At 41.9% G+C, this 21,945-nt stretch overlaps 1 protein-coding gene across 2 annotated transcripts; it reads right to left on the reverse strand.

The window, feature by feature from the left end:
• Nucleotides 1-37: 37 nt before the first annotated feature.
• abl1 (c-abl oncogene 1, non-receptor tyrosine kinase) lies at nucleotides 38-21,798 on the reverse strand. Of its 2 annotated transcripts, XM_033989443.2 has the most exons (12): nucleotides 21,303-21,798; nucleotides 20,511-20,871; nucleotides 7,217-7,381; nucleotides 6,230-6,525; nucleotides 4,256-4,528; nucleotides 4,043-4,127; nucleotides 3,784-3,961; nucleotides 3,468-3,652; nucleotides 3,240-3,392; nucleotides 3,067-3,156; nucleotides 2,843-2,965; nucleotides 38-2,749 (listed from the first exon to the last, which is right to left on the reverse strand). In XM_033989443.2, exons 2-12 carry the CDS (start codon nucleotides 20,635-20,637, stop codon nucleotides 1,158-1,160), a joined length of 3,267 nt encoding a protein of 1,088 aa, XP_033845334.1. In that variant the 5' UTR covers nucleotides 20,638-20,871; nucleotides 21,303-21,798; the 3' UTR covers nucleotides 38-1,157. The 2 variants fall into 2 exon arrangements, with proteins under 2 accessions (XP_033845334.1, XP_033845335.1); XM_033989444.2 differs by lacking the exons at nucleotides 20,511-20,871; nucleotides 21,303-21,798 and adding an exon at nucleotides 10,827-11,383 and having other exon boundaries at nucleotides 47-2,749.
• Nucleotides 21,799-21,945: the final 147 nt, after the last annotated feature.

The following is a 21,945-nucleotide window of genomic DNA, read 5'->3' on the forward strand; positions in this document are numbered from 1 at the left end:
CATCGTGTGTGTTTGTCACGTCCACTCAACAAAAACGTGATTTTCAAGTAACATTTATTTTATTGCAACAAAAATTGCACCGAACTTGAGGAGCAAACAAACATATTTACAAAGACATTTCTTTACATAAGTGAGGCAGCGTACAAACTCAGAGTGGTATGGCTGGAAAAGGGAAAATTACAGATGGCAAGCGCAGAATGTACCATGTTGAAGTACGGCAGAGGACTGAATCTGTCGAGAGCAGAAATGACCAGTACCACAGAGTCATAACCCAGAGGACGTTTAGAGTCTAACTGAGCTCTCCATTCAAAGTGATCGAGTACGACAGATGAGCAAACATCTTAGTCCAGTGTTTTCACCTGAACCCTTTATGCTGGGAAGAAAAGGCCATTGTCAATGTGTGACTAAAAGAATAAACACTCAGGTAAAGTGGCTGTTCAGTCACTAAAGCAAAATCTGCTCTAGAAAATTAGCAATTTGTTAAGACTAAACCCTCGCGGATGATGGCTTTAGAGACTGGCACGTGAAGAAAGCGAACTCAAACTCAAAATATAAACAGCATAGGAATACACCCTGGTCCCTCTCCGCTCCGGAGACATGTTTTTGGTAATAACACATTTGTTGTGGCACACTTGACCTTTCTACAAAAAAGGTTTTAAATGCACGAGTGAAGGCACAGTGATATAGACCTGCTAATAGTGTTCTGGCACTGTTGGTAACACTAATAAAGCATTCATTCCTCAAACAATTACACCTTACAATGTTCACTGTAAAGTGTCAAATTCATGATTCACTTTCTTAGATATGACAGGCACAGAGAATAATACTTAAATTTACCTCTGATTTCAAACAGACATCATCTGCTTTAAATGCATAATGGTTTTGGAGTAAAAAAAACTACTGTCTAAACAAATAAATTGTAAAAAATATTGCTGAAAAAAATGTTCAGCAACATCTCCTGGAAATGTATTGAGCCACAAAATACTGTGTTGAAGTTTTGGGCTTTCCATATTATCTCTTTTGTTACCACAGGCTTTAGCGTTTCAGCACATAATGTAGAAGCAAAGCTACACGTGTTAACTGCTGCCGAGCAGCCTGTACCCTGCCATAGACCACTGTTCACAAACAAGGCAAGTCTGGATGTTTAGTTTGCGGCGCTACCTCTGAACGATGTCACTGATCTCTTTGACAGAAGAGAGAAGTTTGCTGAAGTCCTGCTGTGCATTAGCGCCCCCTGACGACGTAGGACAAATCTGCAGCTCTCGAAGGCTGCTCTCCAACTTGTTGATGGCCTCACGAAAAGCAAACTTGTTCCTCATCTGCTGTATAGAGTCAACATAACTCATACAATATTTGGACAGATTTTTGCCAGCTTCTAACACAGCACTGTGACTCCCCGTCTGCTCCGAGTTGCGGCTTATGGCCACACGCAGTAACTCTGTGCCCTCTAGAACCATTTCACGCGTCACAGCTGAATTAGGAGTGCGCTCTGAGGAAGAACGCGGTGCAGTCTTACGCAGGGAGCGCCGGGTGTTCACTAAAGGGATGAAAGCAGTGGCTGAAGTCTGTTCCCCAGGGGAGATGAGTGAAGAGGAGAAGCCTCCGAGGCTCTGGCTGGAAAGAGAAGATGTCACAGAGTTAGAGGAGGAGGAGGTCTTCATTGGTTGAGGTTTTGTGCTGGAGCTTAGGGGCAGCTTCTTGGAGCCATCACCAATGGGAGAGCGGGGCTGCTCAGTGGCAGTGGTTGTGTGTTGGGGTTCAGACACAGAGGGGCCTTTGCCTTTCATGTCTGACGGAGAGGGCAGCTCTTGTGTGGGACTGCGGGAGACTTTTTTGGGGTTGGTAGGAGGTGGAGGTGGAGCTGGTTTGGGTTTTGGAAACTTGTTTCTGCGGGCCCTGCATTCGTCACCAGCCGCCCCTAAAGCTGGGAACACGTTTGGCTTAAGCAGCTCAGCCTGGAGAGCGAAGGTTTTAGAGTTCTCAGCTCCAGTCCCTGGTCTTCGGACCAGCTTAGGCGTTAAGGCCTGGGGACTTGACCCTGGACTGGGTGTCTTTTCAGTGTCTTTACAAAAGTCTTCAGGTGCTTCCTCTGCCTTTTTAGGCAAACGGGGGGGTGGAGTCAGAGTCCCTAGGCGAGGGGTGGCTTCCCCTTTTTGCTCACTTGCTCTTTTGAGCGGTAAAGCGGGCCTCGCAGAGCTCGAGTGAATGCTGCGGTGACCAAGGTCTCGTGGAAGAGTCATTGATCTCCACTCAGAGCTGTCTGCTCCAACAGGAATGCTTGACGACCACAGAAAACGCTTCGAGTTTGTCAGCTCCTCTTCATTAGGGGGGGTAGTAGCTATTTTGGACCCTGACCCCAACATTGTTGGGACATACTTCTTTCTAGGAAAAGCAGGTCCAGGATAGGTCGGGGCCCCATTAGTGACGCCCACTGCTCCATTGTTGGCCAGACCCTGAAACTTTGAGTCCAGGTTGTGTGCGTTGTCCTGAGGTGCACCGTTGTCAGTGGCGTCTACAGTGAGCCCCCTGCGCTCTGGGTGAACATCCTCTCTGAAAGACGAGCTTCTTTTTGGCGGCGCTGGAGCGTTCTTCTTCTTCTTCTTAATGAGGCTGAGAAAGCCACTGCTCCGGGTCTTATCTTTGTCCTTTGGTAACAATCGGTCATCCTCATTTAAGTTACTGTCCAGGAAAGGGCGCTCTTTTCTGGGGAGCATAGGTGAGGAGACAACTCCTTCTTGCTCCAATAAATCTGAAATATAGAAATGTTAAAATAAATATGTAACATTTCAGAAAGTTTTCCCCCTTTATTGTTTTTAACAAAGGTAATAAATTGTGAACTCACCAGGATTTTCATCCCTGTCCATGTTTTTACGGAGTGTTCGTGTTTTTGTGGGCAGCTCTGGAGCCTGTTGGATGGACCCCAGTGTGACCTTCTTACCCTTTTTCTCCAGCTCTTTTTCAACCTCTGAAACACAATTTACAATAAATATTAACTGTGCATTCTGCAGCAGTGAAGGATTTAATGTAAATACTAATCAAATATTCATTCATTATTGTGCATTTTACCATCAGAGATGCTGGATTCCTGAAACATAGTTTCAAAGGCTTGGTGAGCTTCAGCAAAAGTTGGTCGCTCAGATGGATTCCATCTCCAACCTGACAGAGACGTGTGTTAAATCATGGTGTTGGTGTATTTGCTGAGTGGTGGTGTTGATGTATCTGTTGGATTTGGTACTCACAGTCTCTCATCAGCTCGTAGACTTTTTCAGGGCAACCTTCTGGTCGGTCCATTCTATAATCCTTCTCAAGCAGCTCATAGACTTGAGACAAGTCAATGCCGGGATAAGGGGACATGCCATAGGTTGCTATTTCCCACAACAACACACCAAATGCTAAGATAAAAAGAGCACACATTTAAAAGGTATTTAGTCTAATAATGTTTACACTTCTAAAGCCGAGGGACTCACCCCACACATCAGACTTAATGGAGAACTTGTTATAAGCCAGACTTTCAGGCGCAGTCCACTTGATCGGGAACTTGGCTCCAGCATGAGCCGTGTACGTGTCTCCAGTCATCAACCTGCTCAGACCAAAATCTGCCACTTTAACCAGATGATTCTCACCTACAAGACAATTACGAGCAGCCAAGTCTCTATAAAAAAGAACAAATGAGAAGTCAGCGTTCGACGATGAATTAGATGAACGTAAATGTTTTATAGTGTCAAATAAAAGCCTGATGCACACACTAAACTCACTGAGCACGTTCTGTTGGCCTCCACCCACCTGTGAATAAAGTTCTTTTTTTCCAGGTATTCCATTGCTGAGGAGATCTGCGTGGCCATGTGAAGCAGCACCACGGCGTTGACCTCTTCCCTGTTGCATTCTCTTAGATAATCCAACAGATTTCCATGAGTCATGAACTCCGTTATTATGTAAAAGGGGGGCTCTCTTGTGCACACACCTACGAGCGATATGAAAATAAAGACGCTGCGGAACTTTGAATCAATAGACAAACCTTCACAAAACAAAACTCTTGACTTACCGAGGAGTTGCACCAGATTTGGATGTTTGATTTCCTTCATGACAGCTGCTTCTTTGAGAAACTCTTCTACTTCCATCGTGTCCTCCTGGTTTATGAGACAGAAGTGGAGCGTTACCGTACTTGTGCTGCAGTTTCACACGTTTAACACCAGAGGGTAGCATTTGTACTTCTAGAAATACACTTGTGTTGCTCTATTCTTTGTTCATTTTTTACCTTTAGTGTTTTGACGGCCACAGTGAGATTGTACTTCTTCCAAACGCCCTCGTACACCTCTCCGTACTGCCCCCCGCCCAGTTTGTGCTTCATGGTGATGTCGGTGCGTTCTATCTCCCATTTGTCGTAGTTGGGAGAGACCCCGTAGATGGTTGGCTTGTTGCGCTTCGGTGCGGGGTAATGTAGCGTCGTTATGAGTCCGTCAGCGACCGTGGAGTGATGGTGGACCAACTCTGCCAGTGTGTTGAAGCGGCTCTCCGATGATACGTACAGCTGTAAAGACACCGGCGAATAAATGAAGATTCTTGCTAGTGACAGTTTTTTCTTACATTAAAACAGCGGGGAGGAGGACAGTCAAAGGTTTGTGTGTAATCTCTCAGTCGTCCAGGTCTGGTTTATGGCAAAAGAAAAATCAAAACGTTGTAGGAGTGAAGACGTTTGGCTGCTGGTCCGAGACGTTTCTTCAGTTCTGGTCAGGTTACAGCTGGACACTGCCTTATAACGTCATATAGCCAAAGATTTCATTGTTAAAGTGTCAGAGAAATTACTTTTTATCAACTCTAGGATGATTTTGAGATTTGGTGTCACGATTCTCATGCCCAAAATAATTCAGATTACCACTAATATCACGCTAATTACCGTATTAAAGTTGCTGAAAAATGAAAAATACGTTCCATCTTCAAACTGTTATATAATTGTACTTTGTTATAAGTGAAAATGAACAACGCTCCAGAACAGATCATCAGGGAGAAGTACAGTAGTTTTTTTCCCCTGCACACTCTGATGACGCAAAGGCGATGATCTTTGTTGCCGATTATGTTTGTTTGTTTATCTGATACGTTTTTTTTGCGAGTTTTATAAAGACGTAACATTTTAAGATTCAGCTGTTACGACACGGATTACGGTGGAAATGCAAAACGAGCAAAATACAGTTTACAAAGCAACTGTTTCCTGTATCCATACCCGAGAACACAGGATTTGAGGTCATCTTAAATTGCAGAAGTCCCTCATACCAAACGTCTGACTTGTAGCTCTCAGTGGGAGGACGGAAAACAATACCAGACAAGGAAATGTGTGTGTGTGTTGCATGCCACGCTCTCCCAATCTCTCCCCTCTGTCCATGTGTGTGTGCATGCATACTTGGCTGCATCTGTTGGTGCTTATGCATGTCTTAGCTTGGGTGTCGGCATCTGAGTCTAGCCAGCCTCGTGTCTGCCGCTGCTGCCCATTACTCAAAGCATAGTGGCAAGATAGATGCGCTCTTGCCATAGCTAACGTGCCTGAAAACCAGCAGGCCTTTGCCTCACAGACCCAAGTGTTAACATATAACTGTGGCCTTAGATATGGAGAAGGTTTAAAGTACAGACAGACAACTGGCTGTAAAAAAAACCCAAAAAAACTCAGCCTTTCTGTGTGAGCTGACCACTCGACTTAAAGATGCATCATGTTTTAACTATGAAAATGAGACCACTCTGCTTTTTAAAGGAGAATTCTCATGCAAATGTGGCATCTTTGGTTGTGATTTTTACAACAACGCACCATAAAAGGGGCAGCTGTGAACCTACTGCCCCATCGTGCAACACAATGAGGCATCAGGGGCAGATTTACGTCCCATAAATCGGTGACTTGTTTCTTTTATCAAGTCGTTCTGGATCAATTTTATGATTTAAAACATCCAAAATAAAACAAATAAAACTATACAGCAGACAAAAGCTGTGTAATGTGTCCTGTTTAAAGGCTTTAGTGACAATGAGCAATGGTTTATATGGTTTATGTCAGATCACTTAATGAAATTTGGCCTTAAAATATCAGCAGCTGAATTATAAAGAACTTTTAGAAGCCTTGGTTAGCACTTCCTGGGTTCTCCACAAACACAAGTTACATTTTCGGTGTTGGTATTGGTTGTTCAAAGGCTTAACGAGGCTCTAGTGCATCGTCTGCCTTCTCCACAGAGTAAGTTAAAGCTGTGTGTACCTTGCCGTCAGAGGCGGTGTTGATCCTGTAGTGGTAAACCCTTCCCTCATATCGCAGAGAGATGGAGCGCTGGCCTGGGCTGCTCTCGCTCTCTCGCACCAGGAAGCTCCCGTTGATGCCGGAGCTGAGCAGATATTCTGCAGCGTTTCGTGAGACTGGGCCGTGGTACCAGCTGTGCTTCTCCAGACTGTTGACTGGAGTGATGTAATTGGACGGGACCCACCCCTGGCCGTTCTTGGTCTGAGCCTCACACCACTCGCCATTGTGATTATATCCCAGCACACGAAGCTTCTCTCCTGGTTAAGGACACAATACAGCGATACACAGAATGAAAACGTGTCTATTTAAAGTACGAAAGTAAGTACTTTAAGTAAATAGGTGTTAGTCACAAGGTGATCACATTTACTGAACACTTAAGTGAACTGTATGATTCCATAAGAGGTAAATAAACCTCTTCTTATCATTGATTAACCCACCGCTCACTCAGAGCTCGGCTACAAACTCCTGCCAAAATCACATCAGCTGGACCGTATATGTGTCACCCTCACTGTGTTAAGGAGATTCTCAAAGCCTCTCCTTCCTGCTGCTGTTAGACTGTACACTGAACACTTCAGGGTAATATAGTAGTGATCATTGTGCCATACACAGACACACACCTGATTTACACATTAATCTAATCTTAAAACTTAGACACGACAGCTCAATGCTTTTATAAACAACCTGTGCAGGATATTGGTTTTCTTTTTAACATGAACATTATGTTCCTCGTTCTTTTGTGTGTTTATTAAATCTATTGATTACAGCTGTTTCAGTGGAAAAGGTTCAGAGGAGCATCATCGTCATCAGGAGTAAATAAAGCCAGAACGGGAAATGTGATAAGATAAGATACTGTGGGAATTTCACTTATTAACCAACTTGTTTTTATCTAAACAAAAGTCAATCTAATGCCCTATAAATAGAAAGATGGGAAGTAGTGAAAGCGTTTACCTTTAGTAATGCTGAGTGTGTTGTCACCGCTGGCCACAAAATCATAGAGTGCAACAAACAGGTTGGGGTCATTCTCGCTGGGGCCGGCCAAAAGGTTCTCTTTGGAGTTCCAGCGAGCCGCTTCAGTCAGACCCTGGCCTTCAAAGTCTGGTTTCTGGAGAGCTTCTGCAATACGCACACATCAGAAAGACATTTATTTACCAAAAGTGATCATCAAGAAAACGTCAAACAATATGTAGACGGGACAAGTGAGAGCATGAGAGCTGTGTAGGCGTTTGTTTGGAATGCACGACGCTGCTGTGATGGTTTTCCCATTTGACTATTCCACATGTTGGATGAATCAGCAACGTGTCAACTCTAGCCTTTCCGTGTGTCATTTACATTCCTTCATTTCCCCTGCAATATCGCCGGCTTCCAGAGACTTCCATCAGCTGTTGGATTACAGCTCCAAACCCAACCATGTGACCCGAGCGCCCCAGTTGCCTCACATTTTCATTTCCTGGATTATCCCTGCTTAGTTTTCATTTTTGCAGAACCCTTAACAACCATGAGAATCTACCCATGCAAGGAATTTCCCAGTGACTTAAGTGATACAGGTAAGAAGTGCCAATTCAAAGAGTCTTAACCCGTATTTACAGTAATGACAGACCTTTCCCTTAAACTTCAGCACCTTTAAACCTGTGCATTCCTGGAAATATTAAGCACAAGAGCGTAAACCCTGGCTCTTAAAGCAGGCCTACTCTGCAAAAATCGACTTTTCAGAGCGTTTGACCACGTTACAGTTGTTTCTCCTTCTCATTTATTCTCTCGACGGTGTTTTTGGACTGATTTGTGCACGTTTGAGCTTTATCTTTAACGGCTTATTTTCATATCTTACTCCTGCTGCTTTGTACTTACTTTATTGTTCAATTTTATTTTCTTAAACGATGATACATGTAGAATTCGGCAGAAGTCATTATGGAACAAATGAAAAAACAAATCTGCTACTCACTAATGTGATCTGCAGCTGTCCATAGGGGGCGCTGACAACTACAGTTAGAAGTCAACAGACTCGCTTCTTTTACTAAGTTGTTTTTGAACGTTATAATTTAAAATGTGCGAATAGTAACACAATGATCCACGGATGTCAAAGATTATAAACTTTACAGCAGACGCAAGCGCAATTTATCCTCTTTAACTGGTCAGACAATTTTAACTGTGATCTTTTCAATTTGGCATAATATTAGCGATGTGATAAAGCTCAGAAATAGATCATAACATTGCAATAAAAAAACTTAATTCTAAAGTTATTTTTGAAAGAGAAGAGTTAGCAAATGCACCACTAAACAGAGTCAATTTGAACGAATGTCAGAGCAGAGTCCTTAAAACTTTTGTTCATATCTTGATTTACAGACACAATAGCGAAAAGTAAAAACCCCAGGATCACGTAGAGCGGGTTAATATGAACATTTAAGACCAAAGCGACGAGACAGTTTGCTAATATAAAGTGAATTAGAGCTGATGGAGCCGGAAGCGCAGCCCGTAATCACTTCCTGTTTTGGAACGCTGCGGCTAGCAGGTTAGCTATGCCCATTTATATAAACAGTCTCAGCTTCAAAAAGATACCCAGGGAACCAATCGCATTATAATCTGACAGGATTTTAGGCCGTCCATCACCATCAGCCACTTTATCAGTGTTCTGCCTAAGAAAGTAAACGAGGTCTGACTGGTTATTAATACGAACGAGCTGGATAAACAAACAGAAACATGCTAAATCTTTTTTCTGCGAGATGTCGTAATCCCTCTGGAGAATATGATACACTTGAGTTTTTCAATTTGCTACCATCTGGCTAACAATACTGGTTAGATTACATTAAATAACTGAAGAGTGTGGTAATCATGGGATGCTATGGCACTTTTAACATTTGGAACAATCCCTGTCTTGTTCTCTTGTGTCCGGGGCTCCCACCTGTAGCTGCTGAGACCCTCTACCTCCTCCCTCACGGTGCAGACGAGTGGAAGCGGGACCGAGTTTCCTTAAAGAGTCTGAAGCACGCGGTCGGCACTTGGGCCATGCCACATATGTCCACTTTACAGGGCTGAAATACCACAGCGCTTTGTGAGGGGGTGACAGCACACTGACACACTCCCAAAGGAAAATGAGCGGAGTCAGGGGGGAAAGAAGGACTAAGGAGGACTGTGGAGGACTGTGGAGGACTGTGGAGGACTGTGGAGGACTGTGGAGGACTGTGGAGGACTGTGGAGGACTGTGGAGGACTGTGGAGGACTGTGGAGGACTGTGGAGGACTGTGGAGGACTGTGGAGGACTGTGGAGGACTGTGGAGGACTGTGGAGGTCTGTGGAGGTATGTGGAGGTATGTGGAGGACTGTGGAGGTATGTGGAGGTATGTGGACGTATGTGGAGGTATGTGGACGTATGTGGAGGTATGTGGAGGTATGTACAAACAGCATTAGGGGGAAAAAAAAAGACCCGTTATCGTTTAAACTTTAGCTGTCCCCTTGGGCTTTGCGGCGGGAGAAACGACGTCATGTCCTGGCTTTGTTACTCACACAACCCCTCGATATGATAAAAACTAACTGTACTGGGAAAAAAAACTCAAAAAAAACGGCGTAGCAAGTGAAACACACACACCTCCACAATCACTGGACAATTATTTCAGGGAATAGAAGTGGGAAATTACAATCTACGCTCTTTTTAGATACGATTCTGGCAAACTGTAGACTATAAACACGACTTGAAAGATTAGACTGTAGGTTTGTTTTACTTTTAATCAGCTCGTTTAGCAGCGCTTTGATCAGTTATATTCTATTGTTATTTCCAAAACCACCGTTGCAATATTACCCGAGAGAAACCCCACAGAAAAGGTAACATATGTGAAATATTATGTTAAAAAAAAGGCTTTACTTTATCTTGGCGTTACCTGTTATTAACTCGCTGGGTGGGCTTTGCAATTGCCAAGCTGTCAGAATAAATCAAGTAAACAAAACTGAAATAAAAAATAATTATCTCCAAGTTTTTAAAAAAAGATGGAGACAAAATGTGGTTATTGGTTACACTGAACAGACAGGGCTGCCCTCAAACTAATGAAGCGAGACTTTAAAAGGTTTAATTTGGGGTGGAACATTTCGACATGCAATCATCTTCTTCTTCTATGGTTATTACTTCAGTGAGGCGCGTACCCAAACTATTTAGACGATTAAATCATTTACTCGGCGCAAGATATCGACAATGCAAAGCGATTTTTATGCAAATAATGGGGGAAAAAAACGATGCTTCAAACGTACAGAACTGCTGAAAGTCGACACCGAAAAGCCTTTTCTTCTAAACAGGAGTTAAGTGGGACAGCGCCTGGATTGGTATTGCCTTGTATTCTCTCCTGTCTCTTTTTCCAGTTCTTTCCTCTGCAGCTAGCCAGTGTGTCTGGCCCCTCACCCTCCCCCTATCCATTTCAACTTTCCACAGCACACAACCCATTGTTTAGACTTAAGACAACCTAAAAGTTAACACTTCCAAACATCAGTCATATCAGATTCTCTCCCTCTCGCTCAATCTCTCTCTGTATATGTGTGTTTTTTTTATTTTATTAACAAAAAAGCAGTCATACTTTACCTTCCAAATAACAGCTGGAGGAAGACGACAGGCCTTTCTTAGATTTACACCCCACCAATTTCAGACATATCTCCAACATTTTCATTTGCCTACTTGATGTTTCCGTGTGAATTTTTTTGTTCAAATCAGATGCACGCTGAAAACAAGTCCTCACTGGTATTTGTTCAGCTGGAAAAAACAAAAAAACAAAAAAAAAAAACGGTTTTGTCTTTATCCAGTTGCGGCTGATCTTCCTTTCAACATGACTCTGAAACAAAAACCAGGCGCCACAGTCTGGGAAAGGTCTACCAACTTTTTCTTCCGAGCGTCTCCATGTTTTCCATGCCTCGATAAAATCCTTCCTCACAAAGCAGAGCGATCCATGGGCTTTCTACGTGGTTCCCGATGTCCGCGGTGTGGCAAAAGTGTCAATTGAGTGGGCATCTAGGTGGTCTGAACGGTGCCATTCCTCTCTCGTGCGCCGGGAAGGGTTTAGTGGAGGGACTAGGGCTGACTCGTGCTGCCAACAAAGGGCCTCTTTCAGGATCAGCTTGCTGCACTCGGTGACATCAGCTGGGCCCTCCCACCTTCAGCAGCTCACACAACCAGGGCCAGAAGAATGCAAACAAACTGCACCAGCGCCCAGACGCCAGGCTGACATGACGTCTCCGAGCTCCCGCAGAAATCCAGTTGTTTTAGCAGATTGTTCCACTTTCATCCCGAGTCTTGAGCTACTTCCAAACTATTAAGCCTCTTCGAATTCGTCATGCAGTACTCCAGCCTTTCCACATTCTGCTGATCTGCTTCACAAACTTTACAAAAAAATCAACTGCGTTCTGTGGTTCAGGTCATTTTAAGGAGCGTACAAGTGGTCTGGCTGTACAGTTAACTGAAAATGTAAATGGAGATTGAGACGGCATCATTTCTAAACATCAGATTTATGCTCAAGTGTCTTTTTAATCCTAAACAAATCCTCTGTAAAACCAGTGTTCAGACTTACATTTTTCTGTTTTAAATGAGTTAATCCAATCTGTCTTGTTTATGTCCAGATCATTTGTACTGAAACCTATTTTGTTTGTTTTTAATGCAACAACATTTGCAGGAAAATGGCCAAAGAGACGAGGGCGAAAACATTCCTGTCAATTTGCTGAGCTCTAGTGTAAATGAATGTAAAATACACAGTAACACTTTTAAATACAACTTAATTAACCTTAATAAAGCATGAGCAGAGACTTAATAAAGAACAAACTTAGTAATTACTTGACTGAGGGGTTAGGGGTTAAGGGGTTTTGGAGGTTAGGGTTTAGGGTTGAGGTTTAGGGGTTAAGGGTTGGGGTTAGAGCTTAGGGGTTAGGGGTTTAGGGTTAGACTTGGGGGTTTAGGGTTGGGGTTAGGAGTTTAAAGGTTAGGAGTTCTTGGGTTAGGGATGAGATTGGGGGTTAGGAGTTTAGGATTTAGGGGCTCGTGTTGGGGTTTAGCGTTAGGGTTTAGGGATTTAGGGGTTAGGGTTAGCTCTTTAGGTTTAAGGTTTACTGGTTAAGGGTTGGGGTTAGAGGTTTAGGGTTGAGGTTAGGGGTTAGGGGTTAGACTTGGGGGTTTAGGGTTGGGGTTAGGAGTTTAAGGGTTAGGGATTAATGGGTTAGGGATGAGGATGGGGGTTCATGATTTAATAAGACTATTGAAAGTGCAGATATTATACGTGTTTACCACATACACAAGCCTTGTATTGGGTTAGTTTCTGTAGTTTCTGACTTCACAGTATTTATTTAAACTTCACAGTATTCACGTATTTAAACCAGCCCCTAAACTAGAGCTGTGTCACACTCACAACTCAACAATTTCTTTGGATAAGATGCGTCACTTAATCACTCCAAAAATATGCGACCCGTTATCTGGATTTAACCTTCTGCTACACGACTAGTTGATCCACCGCAGCCTCAGTCGCCACAGTCAGGTCTGAACCCACAAACTGCATTTTGTAGGTAGAAATTACAGGCTGTGGAATGAATCGAGTGCATCACGTGGTGTGTGTTGGACTCCAGAGATAAGAGGGTGATTAAAGTGTGGCAGGAAACAAGTCGATGATGCTCTCAAAAGAACGGGGAGGGGGCCTAATGCAGCAGACGCACAGAATTTACATTTTTAACAAGAAAAGCGTCACGTTTTCTCATAAGTTTTGACCAGACGACACGGCAAAAACATGTTTCGTAGAAGTGCAGCCCTAGAATTTACCCTAAAACAATTTGTAGAGCATAACACTACATAGAGTCTTCATTTTATTACATTTCCTTTTCCTTTTTGAGTTTTGTTCAGTTTAAACCTGGAACATTTTTCCTGAAGATGTGACTCAGGCCTCGACTCTGACAATGTTTAAATCCAGACTCAAACGGTGCTGTTTATCTGTGACTGAAAGGGGTTTATTCTGCACTTTTCTCCTCTAATGTTACTTTTCTGATGATTATTTATGTTTTGATTTGTTGTATTGTGATATTAATGTCTTTCTTATTCAGTAAAGCACTTTGTACAGCACAATTTGCACACGAAGTAATTCAAATAAACTTGCCTTACCTTCGTTTTATGTTGTTTATGTCAATACAGGGCGGGGTAATATAAAAAAAAATAAATACATAAAATAAATATAAAACATAAAATAAACAATAAAAACATAAAAAATAAATAAACCAAAAATTAAAATACATAAAATAAATACATTTAAAAAAATAAATAAATACAAAATAAATAAAAAAATAATAATAAAATAAAATAAAATACAAAAAATATAAAATAAATAAAAATACAAAAAAATAAATAAATTAAATCAAATCACATTACATATATATAATAGTATAAAGTAGTATAAATAGTATAATAATTATATAAAGGGCTGTGCCAAAAATCAAACAAACGTAAGATTTTGATTTAAACTTTGGTCAGTTTTTTATGCCTTTATAATAATAATAATAAAAAAATAAACGAACTCATTCCAAACTATAAAAATGTCGATTTCTTCAGAATGATCGGACACAAAATAAACCTGCAGTGATCCTGACGCCCTGCTCTTTATGCCTGAAGTCTATGTTTTCAATAAAATGTCAGAAAATCGAATCGAAAATCTTAAAAAAAAAAAAAAAAAAAAAAAAAAAAAAATCATGATCTTTTTTCCCCATATCGCCCAGCCCTACCTCATATTTATGTAACTCACATTTCTTCCCGGAAAGTCTTAACTCCGCTCCAAACCACATGCTTTTACTGACAAGAGGATAGGCTGTAGACCCGAGCGTATCAGGGCTCGAGGGCTGCAGGGCCTTTTAGTCGCCGTTTAGTCGATTAACCGTCAAACTATTTTTGCGTAAATAGTTTTTGCATGAATCCCGCTGCAGTTGCGAGTCGTGCGAGTGCAGTTTGGGTCACATACATCGAGATAAGCCATAGTTTTGAGAGTTTAACGACACTAAAGAGGAGCCAACACAGATGCGTAACTTAAACTCGGACTTTTGGAAGTGACCTCACGGCGTTGAGTCACTTTGGCAGCGCACCATCGTCGTCATCATCATTACGGCAGAGAGATGCTACGGCAAACGTTTGTGCCGTTCTGTTGCGCCATTTCAAACCGTCATTATGAAGAATCGCACACTTCCTGGGACGCTCAGAGACTCATTAACTCGCCACAGTCGGGAGGGAGACGAGCGCTCATAAAAATGCATAGAGAAAAAGGTTGCAGATGGAGAAACATGAAGCACATTGTTCGAGAGTGAGCTCATAGGGGAATCATTGGCGTTTTATAATCCTGCAGAGTATGTTAGCAGTTAGCTGACGTATATTGGCCCACGGGATGCTTCATGGCACCGTTTCTCCTCGTTGCTTTGCTCCTGGTTTTATTTTTCAATTTTGTAAAAGGAGAGAATAACACGTTGTACATATCTCACGAATCCTACTAATGAAATAAACAATACGGGGGCGACAGCGGCTCGGCGGTTAGAGTTTCCCGCAACCTGAAGGTCAGAGAGTTGATTCCCGCTCGGACCAAGATATTGTTGTGTCCCTCGGCAAGACACTAGGCCTGTAAAGCGCATTGTAAGTGTAAGGAATTATTATTACAATGGTGACATAACTAAAAACTTCCAGCTCATGTCAAGAAATTACAAGATATCCTGATCCGTGAGAAGTGGTCCAAGCTAAAAACGTTGCATTTTAAGGTTTAAATCAGAAGAATTTTACTTGGGTCGAGATAAAAAGGCACAATTGTTAATGGCACAGCGCATCTTAGCCCAAAACACTTGTGGCAAAGTGGTTAGCATGTTAGCCCCACAGCAAAAAGATCCCAGATTATGCGTGGAGTTACCATGTTCTCCCTGCGTCTACCATAGTCTGTTTATATAAATGGACATAGCTAACCTGCTAGCCGCTGCGTTCCAAACAGGAAGTGATCGTGTGCGCGCTTCCGGCTCCATTGACTCTGGCTCCAATTCACTTTACATTGAAAAACTGTGTCCTCTCTCTGTCCCTGCTGCTGTCAGACTCGTCATTCTGGTCTTAAATGTTCGTATTAACCCTCTACATGATCCTGGGGTTTTTATTTCACTATTGTGTCTGTAAATCAAGATATGAACATTAATAACAGACAAATCAGGCGCCTTCTTTCGTTAGCAACAGGTTTGATTGACAGCGTTGCTAAGGAAGGGGCGTCACCTTCAACAGCTTCGCTCCGGATTGGCTCTTTGTTTCGGTTGCTATGATACTCGCTGTTGGGAATCTAAATATGAAACACATTCGCATCATTTGACTGGATTTGAACGCCGCGGGTGACGTCACACTCACTTAGTCCGTGTTAGTCTGCGTTTCGCTTTCTCGAATCACTAAAAACATGCAGCGTTGTGTTCCACCTGGAGCCAGAACATCCCAAATATTAGATTTTAACTTTCAGTGGGACTATAAATAAAGTATAACTAAATTCATTACTAAAACATAATAAAAAAACAACCCACAGAAACATTGCCTCGGTCTTTGAAGGACTTTTCCTGCTGTATTTAGTGGAACTGATCAGTTTTTATGACGAAAGTGCATTTTATGTGCACATTTTACAGATGCTCTCAGTCTCTCCGATGTGATTAAAGGCGACCCATTAACCTCCCGCTTTCAGCTCAGGCACAAAATAAAGCAGACCAAGAAAAGAGAGAACAGCGCACAGGTCCCACGACTTTTGGAACAGAACTAGGAACTATTTTCTCATGATGACAGACAAAATAAGGCAACAGAAAACAGGTGACTAAGCAGGACTTTTGCCAGCGCCTCAACCCAAAGCAGCGGACCAACTGACCAACACCAGAAATATACTAATGTGGACAAAATGTAGGCTGATTGTGTTATAGACGTTCAAATGAGTCAAGTTTGCACAACCGTCATGTGTCAGAGATAAACTGTAAGACTAGTAACAGATTCAGATGTGGGAGTGTGGGAGTCAAATACCAATATAACTACTATTGGCAGCGTCATATGCAGGACTTTTTGTTTTATGTATTTTGCTTTGAGTGTTTTGGAATGGTAAAACTCAAACCACTGTAAAAGACGCAAACTAGGTCATTACTATAATCTTGGTATGTGTTTCATTTACGACAAACACACAATGCAGAGAGACTTGTGGTATACGTTCACATAAACTAAAATGTCTTTGGGATGTGTTTTCTAGACCCAGAGAAAGGCCTATGGACAGACTCTTGCCAAAAGAGAAACAGACAAATATAAAATAAAGGGACTATAGGGCCTCAGCTCAGGTCTTTCTTTGTGTCTAAGTGGAACCAGATGCAGCACACACTGCAGGCCCCCCTCTTATAGAGCGAGAAGTCAACACTACGTCAAGGGACAACCATATATCAACACTGAGCTTGACTCCCATATACAGAGGACACCGAAATTACTGGAACTTTGGTTTGGAAAGATATGGAGGAGGACTGAGATATTTCATGTATGCGATGTCACAGTTACTAAGACGGTGGCTTCAGCATTAATCACACCACGTGACGTCGAAAAGATAAGAGACATTTGACAGCGAGGCCCATAAATGTCTCATAAGTTAAAGTAAAGTTCACAAATCCGTTTCAATTTTTCACCTTTTAATCTGTTAAAAAAAAAGGGACACAAAATGGGGCAGTGCCAAAAAACATCGGCATCAAAAAACGTATCAAGCATCGATATCGGCAGCTGCAGAAATCAACAAACTGTATCGATATCAGCCGATAGCAACACTAGAACTGATGTTTCGCTCATCCCTAGAAAAGATAGAGTCAGTCCGTCTGCTGACAAAACAACAGCTGTGTGTGCCTGATGGCTGCACACACTGGGGATGTGTTTTTCTGCGTTGGTGAAGGTGCTCGGGACAGCCAGCGAAAGCCTTCATCCACATTCCCCACTTCTCAAACTTCAAACTTCGCGTTTTAACCAAATCAACCAAAGGAAAATACAGGGCAGGGCAAATGTCTGTTCATGTCTCTCCTCTAGATGTTAAATTAATTTGCAAAGAGACAGTGAAATAAATTAAAAACCGTGGTGTGGAAAATCCAAATCGTTCCCTCAATGAGCCCTATTTTTCAAGTTGTCATGTTGTGTATTCTTGGCAGTATCGTTATTAGTGACGCACTAGGAGTTTGTGTAATTAAATCATGACAATTATATGTATAAAAAATGAACAAAAGGACGAGGGAAGAAGAGGAGAAACCGGGATTGCACCAGTTATTTCAGAGGAATGCACAAGAGGTCAGATTCTTCTCCACGGCCATGGCTTGCCCAGTGTTTAACTCGGTCTTATGGTTTGCAAAAAGGCCACGATTACAACATATCTGAGGAGGAACCACTGAAGACACACATATTAATGCACAGATTTCAGTGTAAATTATGTAAAGATGATTTAAATTGTAAAAATAAAAGTAAAACGGTAGTGTGGTGACTGAACCGTGATTTAAAAAACGTGGAAAAACCCAATACAACTTCCTACTCATGTATACAACTTACTTTAATCCCAGATAAGTTGTTCTAGCGATAAATATTTAATTTGAGCAGTTTAAAAGCAGATTTAGCTTTAGTGAATAACATAACGGGCTGGTAAACCCAAACAAACCTATACTGGAGCTAAAAGGTTCCACAAACGCTCAAAAAAACCTGCGAATATTGGCCAGATGTATCAGCCAAACCTTACATCAACGTTACCAGCGTTTTACAAAAATTATAAGGATAAGAAGGGTAAGAAAAACCAGAAAGGCTTTAGCATGACAGCAGAGAACGACCACGGGCAGCCAGGGCGAGGACGGGCTCAACAGCTGCCTACCACAGGGCGCCTGCTGCAGGGCTCCGAGTGCACACAAACACACACCCCCTCCTCCAGCCATCTTCACGGCCCCCAAGGATCATGGGAGATTTGGTGTCTAGACTATATAGATTTCAAACGTTCCAAGTAGGGCAGGGTATGGGGAAAAACGTTTCTTAATATTGATCAGTGTCGCTATTCTCATACAAAAAAACAATTTAAATGTCTTGTTATGAATGGGACTTTTACTGCTGGCACGAGCTTTTACTGACAAAGGTTCAACAAACTACAAGAAGAATGCAGCTGGACTCAACTGGAGTCTGAGGAGTAAGAAGAGGAACCCAAAAAACAAAAAAAAAAACCCTGCAGATTTAACACTGTGCAAATACTCTGGTGTATGCTGAACATAAATACATGTGATGGTGTCTGATTTATAGATTTATAAACCACAAAAGGAGGTATCAACAGTCACAAAATTATGATATTACAACTTATCAAGATATGAAGAAGGTATGAAGAAGGTATGAAGAAGGTATGAAGATGATATGAACAAGTTATAAAAAGATAAGATAGAAGATATGAAACTGGTTTGTGGCACAATTACATAATTATTTTGATAACTATTCTGTTCAAACATTAAATAGAAAGACCATAAAACAATAATATTTATAAAGACCTGTCTTAGTGTGGGGGGCTCACTAATGTAATCCCTAATGCAATCCTAGGACCAAGGACTTTTTCCAACACCAGTAAACTTAAACTGTAATTATAAGCAGCTAACAAAATATTGTGCTGCAAACACTGAACTGTTCAACATCATTTACCGAAATACTAAATGTGGTGCTGGAATAAGACAGAAAACCTAAGTATTTAACAACAGTGCTGCTTCTGCGTTTGACCACAGGTTGGCACTGTTCAGTGTATTTAACACTCACATCGCTGCTGTTGCACACAACTTGAGCAATAGAGAACTCAAGAGCTGCCCAAACCGTCTCATGTTTAACCCCCAGCGGTTAAATTGTAAAAATATGTGACAACCGTGACAGTACATACATCATCTTGTTGGCAGAAACATCTTGCCATTTTCAGTAAAATATTTTATCTTGACACAGACCAAACATTAAAAGACAGAAGGGGGGAGTCATCACTTTGCCTGGGGTGTTCCACAGCACTGAATCAAACATTTCTTCACTGACACATTCTAACTGTGAGCAGGGTCAGGTGGCACGGTGGTACTGTGGAACATCCTGAGTAAAGAAATAATATCTCTATGGAGACAAGCAGATGGCAGACCCTCAACCAGAAAAGGTTTTATAATCTGCCATTAAATATCTGCAAAACTATAGAAGTGTACATGAATCACTTTGTTCTACATGAATCACTTTGTTCTACATGAATCACTTTGTTCTAAGCCACTATATGGATTATTCAGACTAATTCCTTTTCTATTACTTGCATTTTTTATCCATTAACCACTTTTAGACTTTGTAAAATATACATGATTCCTGATTGTTCCTCGCACAAAGTGAACGTTTGGCACATGCCATGCTAGCTGGCCAGCCAGCAAACTCATAGTTCCACAGTACAGGATGCCACAGCTGAGGCAGGTCTTAGCTTGTCCTCAGTCTCTCTTCCAGGCAGCTGCATGCAAAGGTCTAGACCTGCCTGTTTAAAACAGTATGGTGCAGGCTAATGCTATGCTAGCAACCTGGAGCTTAAAAAGTACAGAACGACCTGTATCCTCAATTTAGTTTTTGATAGTTAATACACTCCATCAACAAAGTGACTTACATGCTCTTTCATAATTCAATTCCACATTTCATTGCAGCAACTAAGTAAATATGCAAATCCACACTGCACCTTTAATTATAAGCCTACTGTATTGTATTGTAAACACAACTATTCAAATAAAGCAACTTCACAATCGTTCTGAATGTGCTTTTAGTAACAACATGCAAAACGATCCATTAATGGTCATTTCTGGCTCAGTTTTGCAGTGACAATTTTAGTTTTAAAAAAAATTCCATGGACCCCGACTTATTACGTTTTTTCACAGGTGATTTCAAATCAAATTTGAATCAGGTATCGACACTACCCACTCAAATGAACAGCTATAAAAAGATCTAGAGCTGCATCAGAACAAGTCTAAGAGCACAGATCCTATACGCCCATGGACCATTATGGAACAGAACTGGACGACTGAGGCATTACATAGATATACCACAACATGGCAACATGAAAGAAAGTACTATTATTTAATGTTGAAAATCACATTCTATTGTATAAAGAAAAAAGTGTTTTCATTATCATCGAGTACTGAGTTTATTCCTATTATCAAAATAGAGTTTGAAATTTTAGTCTCGGGACCGCACCAGAGTGTAAGTCTGATATGTTCTTGTTAGTCTTACCATGTACTGCAAAAACATTACAGGGCTGGCTCCCATGGCGTGATGACTCCTTCTTTCCACCTTTGATGAAAGCTGGCAGACTGGGTCTCCTCTGGTCCCCTGCAAATTTTCCCGGCTGCTGCCCCATAAGGGCAGTATGCCAGGCCGCAGCCGGGACTCTCCAAGCTGGACGGTGCGGTTTAATGCCCAAAATATGGGTGTTTTGGCAGAGAAGAGAAAAGGAGAAATGTCCACCCGCGTCCACAGTGCGGTTTGTGAGTAACCGAGGCAGATCCGGGGCACTCAGGTATACTTGAGTTATTCATCAAAATAATTTAAATGACGTGTTATCAAAGGTCACAAAAAGGAACTTCAAATGCATCTGTGGGAGGAAAAACAAAATACACAAATAAATCAGATGTAACATGAAGTTGTTTACATGTCAAACAGGATCTATTGGGTTGTGTACTCATCTTAATGACATTATGGCATCATCTTTTGCAGTAATTTTAACTTTACACATTTTGTCAAGTGGAATTTATACTATAGTTAGGCTCTTAAAATGTAAAGAATCAGTCAGGACTATACAAAAGACACCACTGAGACCTGAATGTGGATGAAAGATCAGACCAAGCCACAGTCACCTCATCTTTAGCTTAGTGCTATATGATAATACCAACTTTTATTAACAGGAATAACTTTGTGCTGCTAAACTTAAACGCTAAAGTAATAAAGAGTATGTGCACAGACATGCTAAAGCCTCTCACAGTCAGTTTAAACATCTGTACAAGTAAAAAAAATGAGGAGTTTTACCTTTAAATCGTGGGGAGCGTTGGTTAGCCGCCGACCTCAGGCTAACGCTTAAAGTAGCCATGGAGCTAATCTGTGCACTTTGAGCTGCACCAGGCGGGTTTGGGCTCAATCAACACTCCTGGATTCGCTCCATCAGCTGAAATAAACGTTTATAACACAAGTCTCCCGCTGCAGGGACAAAGCAGCTCTTTTAAAACAGTCTTCTCCAAACTTCCGCGTCAGCCTTTGCGGAGTTTGGTCGGAGTTTGGTCTCTTCAGACACTTCACTCAAGAAGCGCACGGACTTTTAAAAAACTCCACAAACACAACTCTACAAACTTCTACAGCAGTTGCTTTACAATGGTGACGTTCGCCTGGCTGCTCGTTACCAAACCCTGGAGTTTCGTACGTATTCATGTCTCTTTGGGGTAAATCTGAACCATAAACTTTGTCCAAGTGCTAGTTTATCGCTGAGGCCGCCATACTTCATACGCAAGGTGGTTTACAGAAGTATGTGGGTGGGGCTACGTGTGACGTCAGCGTGCGTGCGTGGGCTAGCCAGGCTCGTGCAGAAGCGCCTCCACGGAGCTCGACTGTTTATTATACTTCCATGACTAAAGTTGTCTTAGGACTTTCCCAGCAAGGGCATCATTTCTGCTGCTCT

This window comes from Periophthalmus magnuspinnatus, chromosome 23, assembly GCF_009829125.3.
Source record: "Periophthalmus magnuspinnatus isolate fPerMag1 chromosome 23, fPerMag1.2.pri, whole genome shotgun sequence".
NCBI classification, from domain to species: Eukaryota; Metazoa; Chordata; class Actinopteri; order Gobiiformes; family Gobiidae; genus Periophthalmus; species Periophthalmus magnuspinnatus.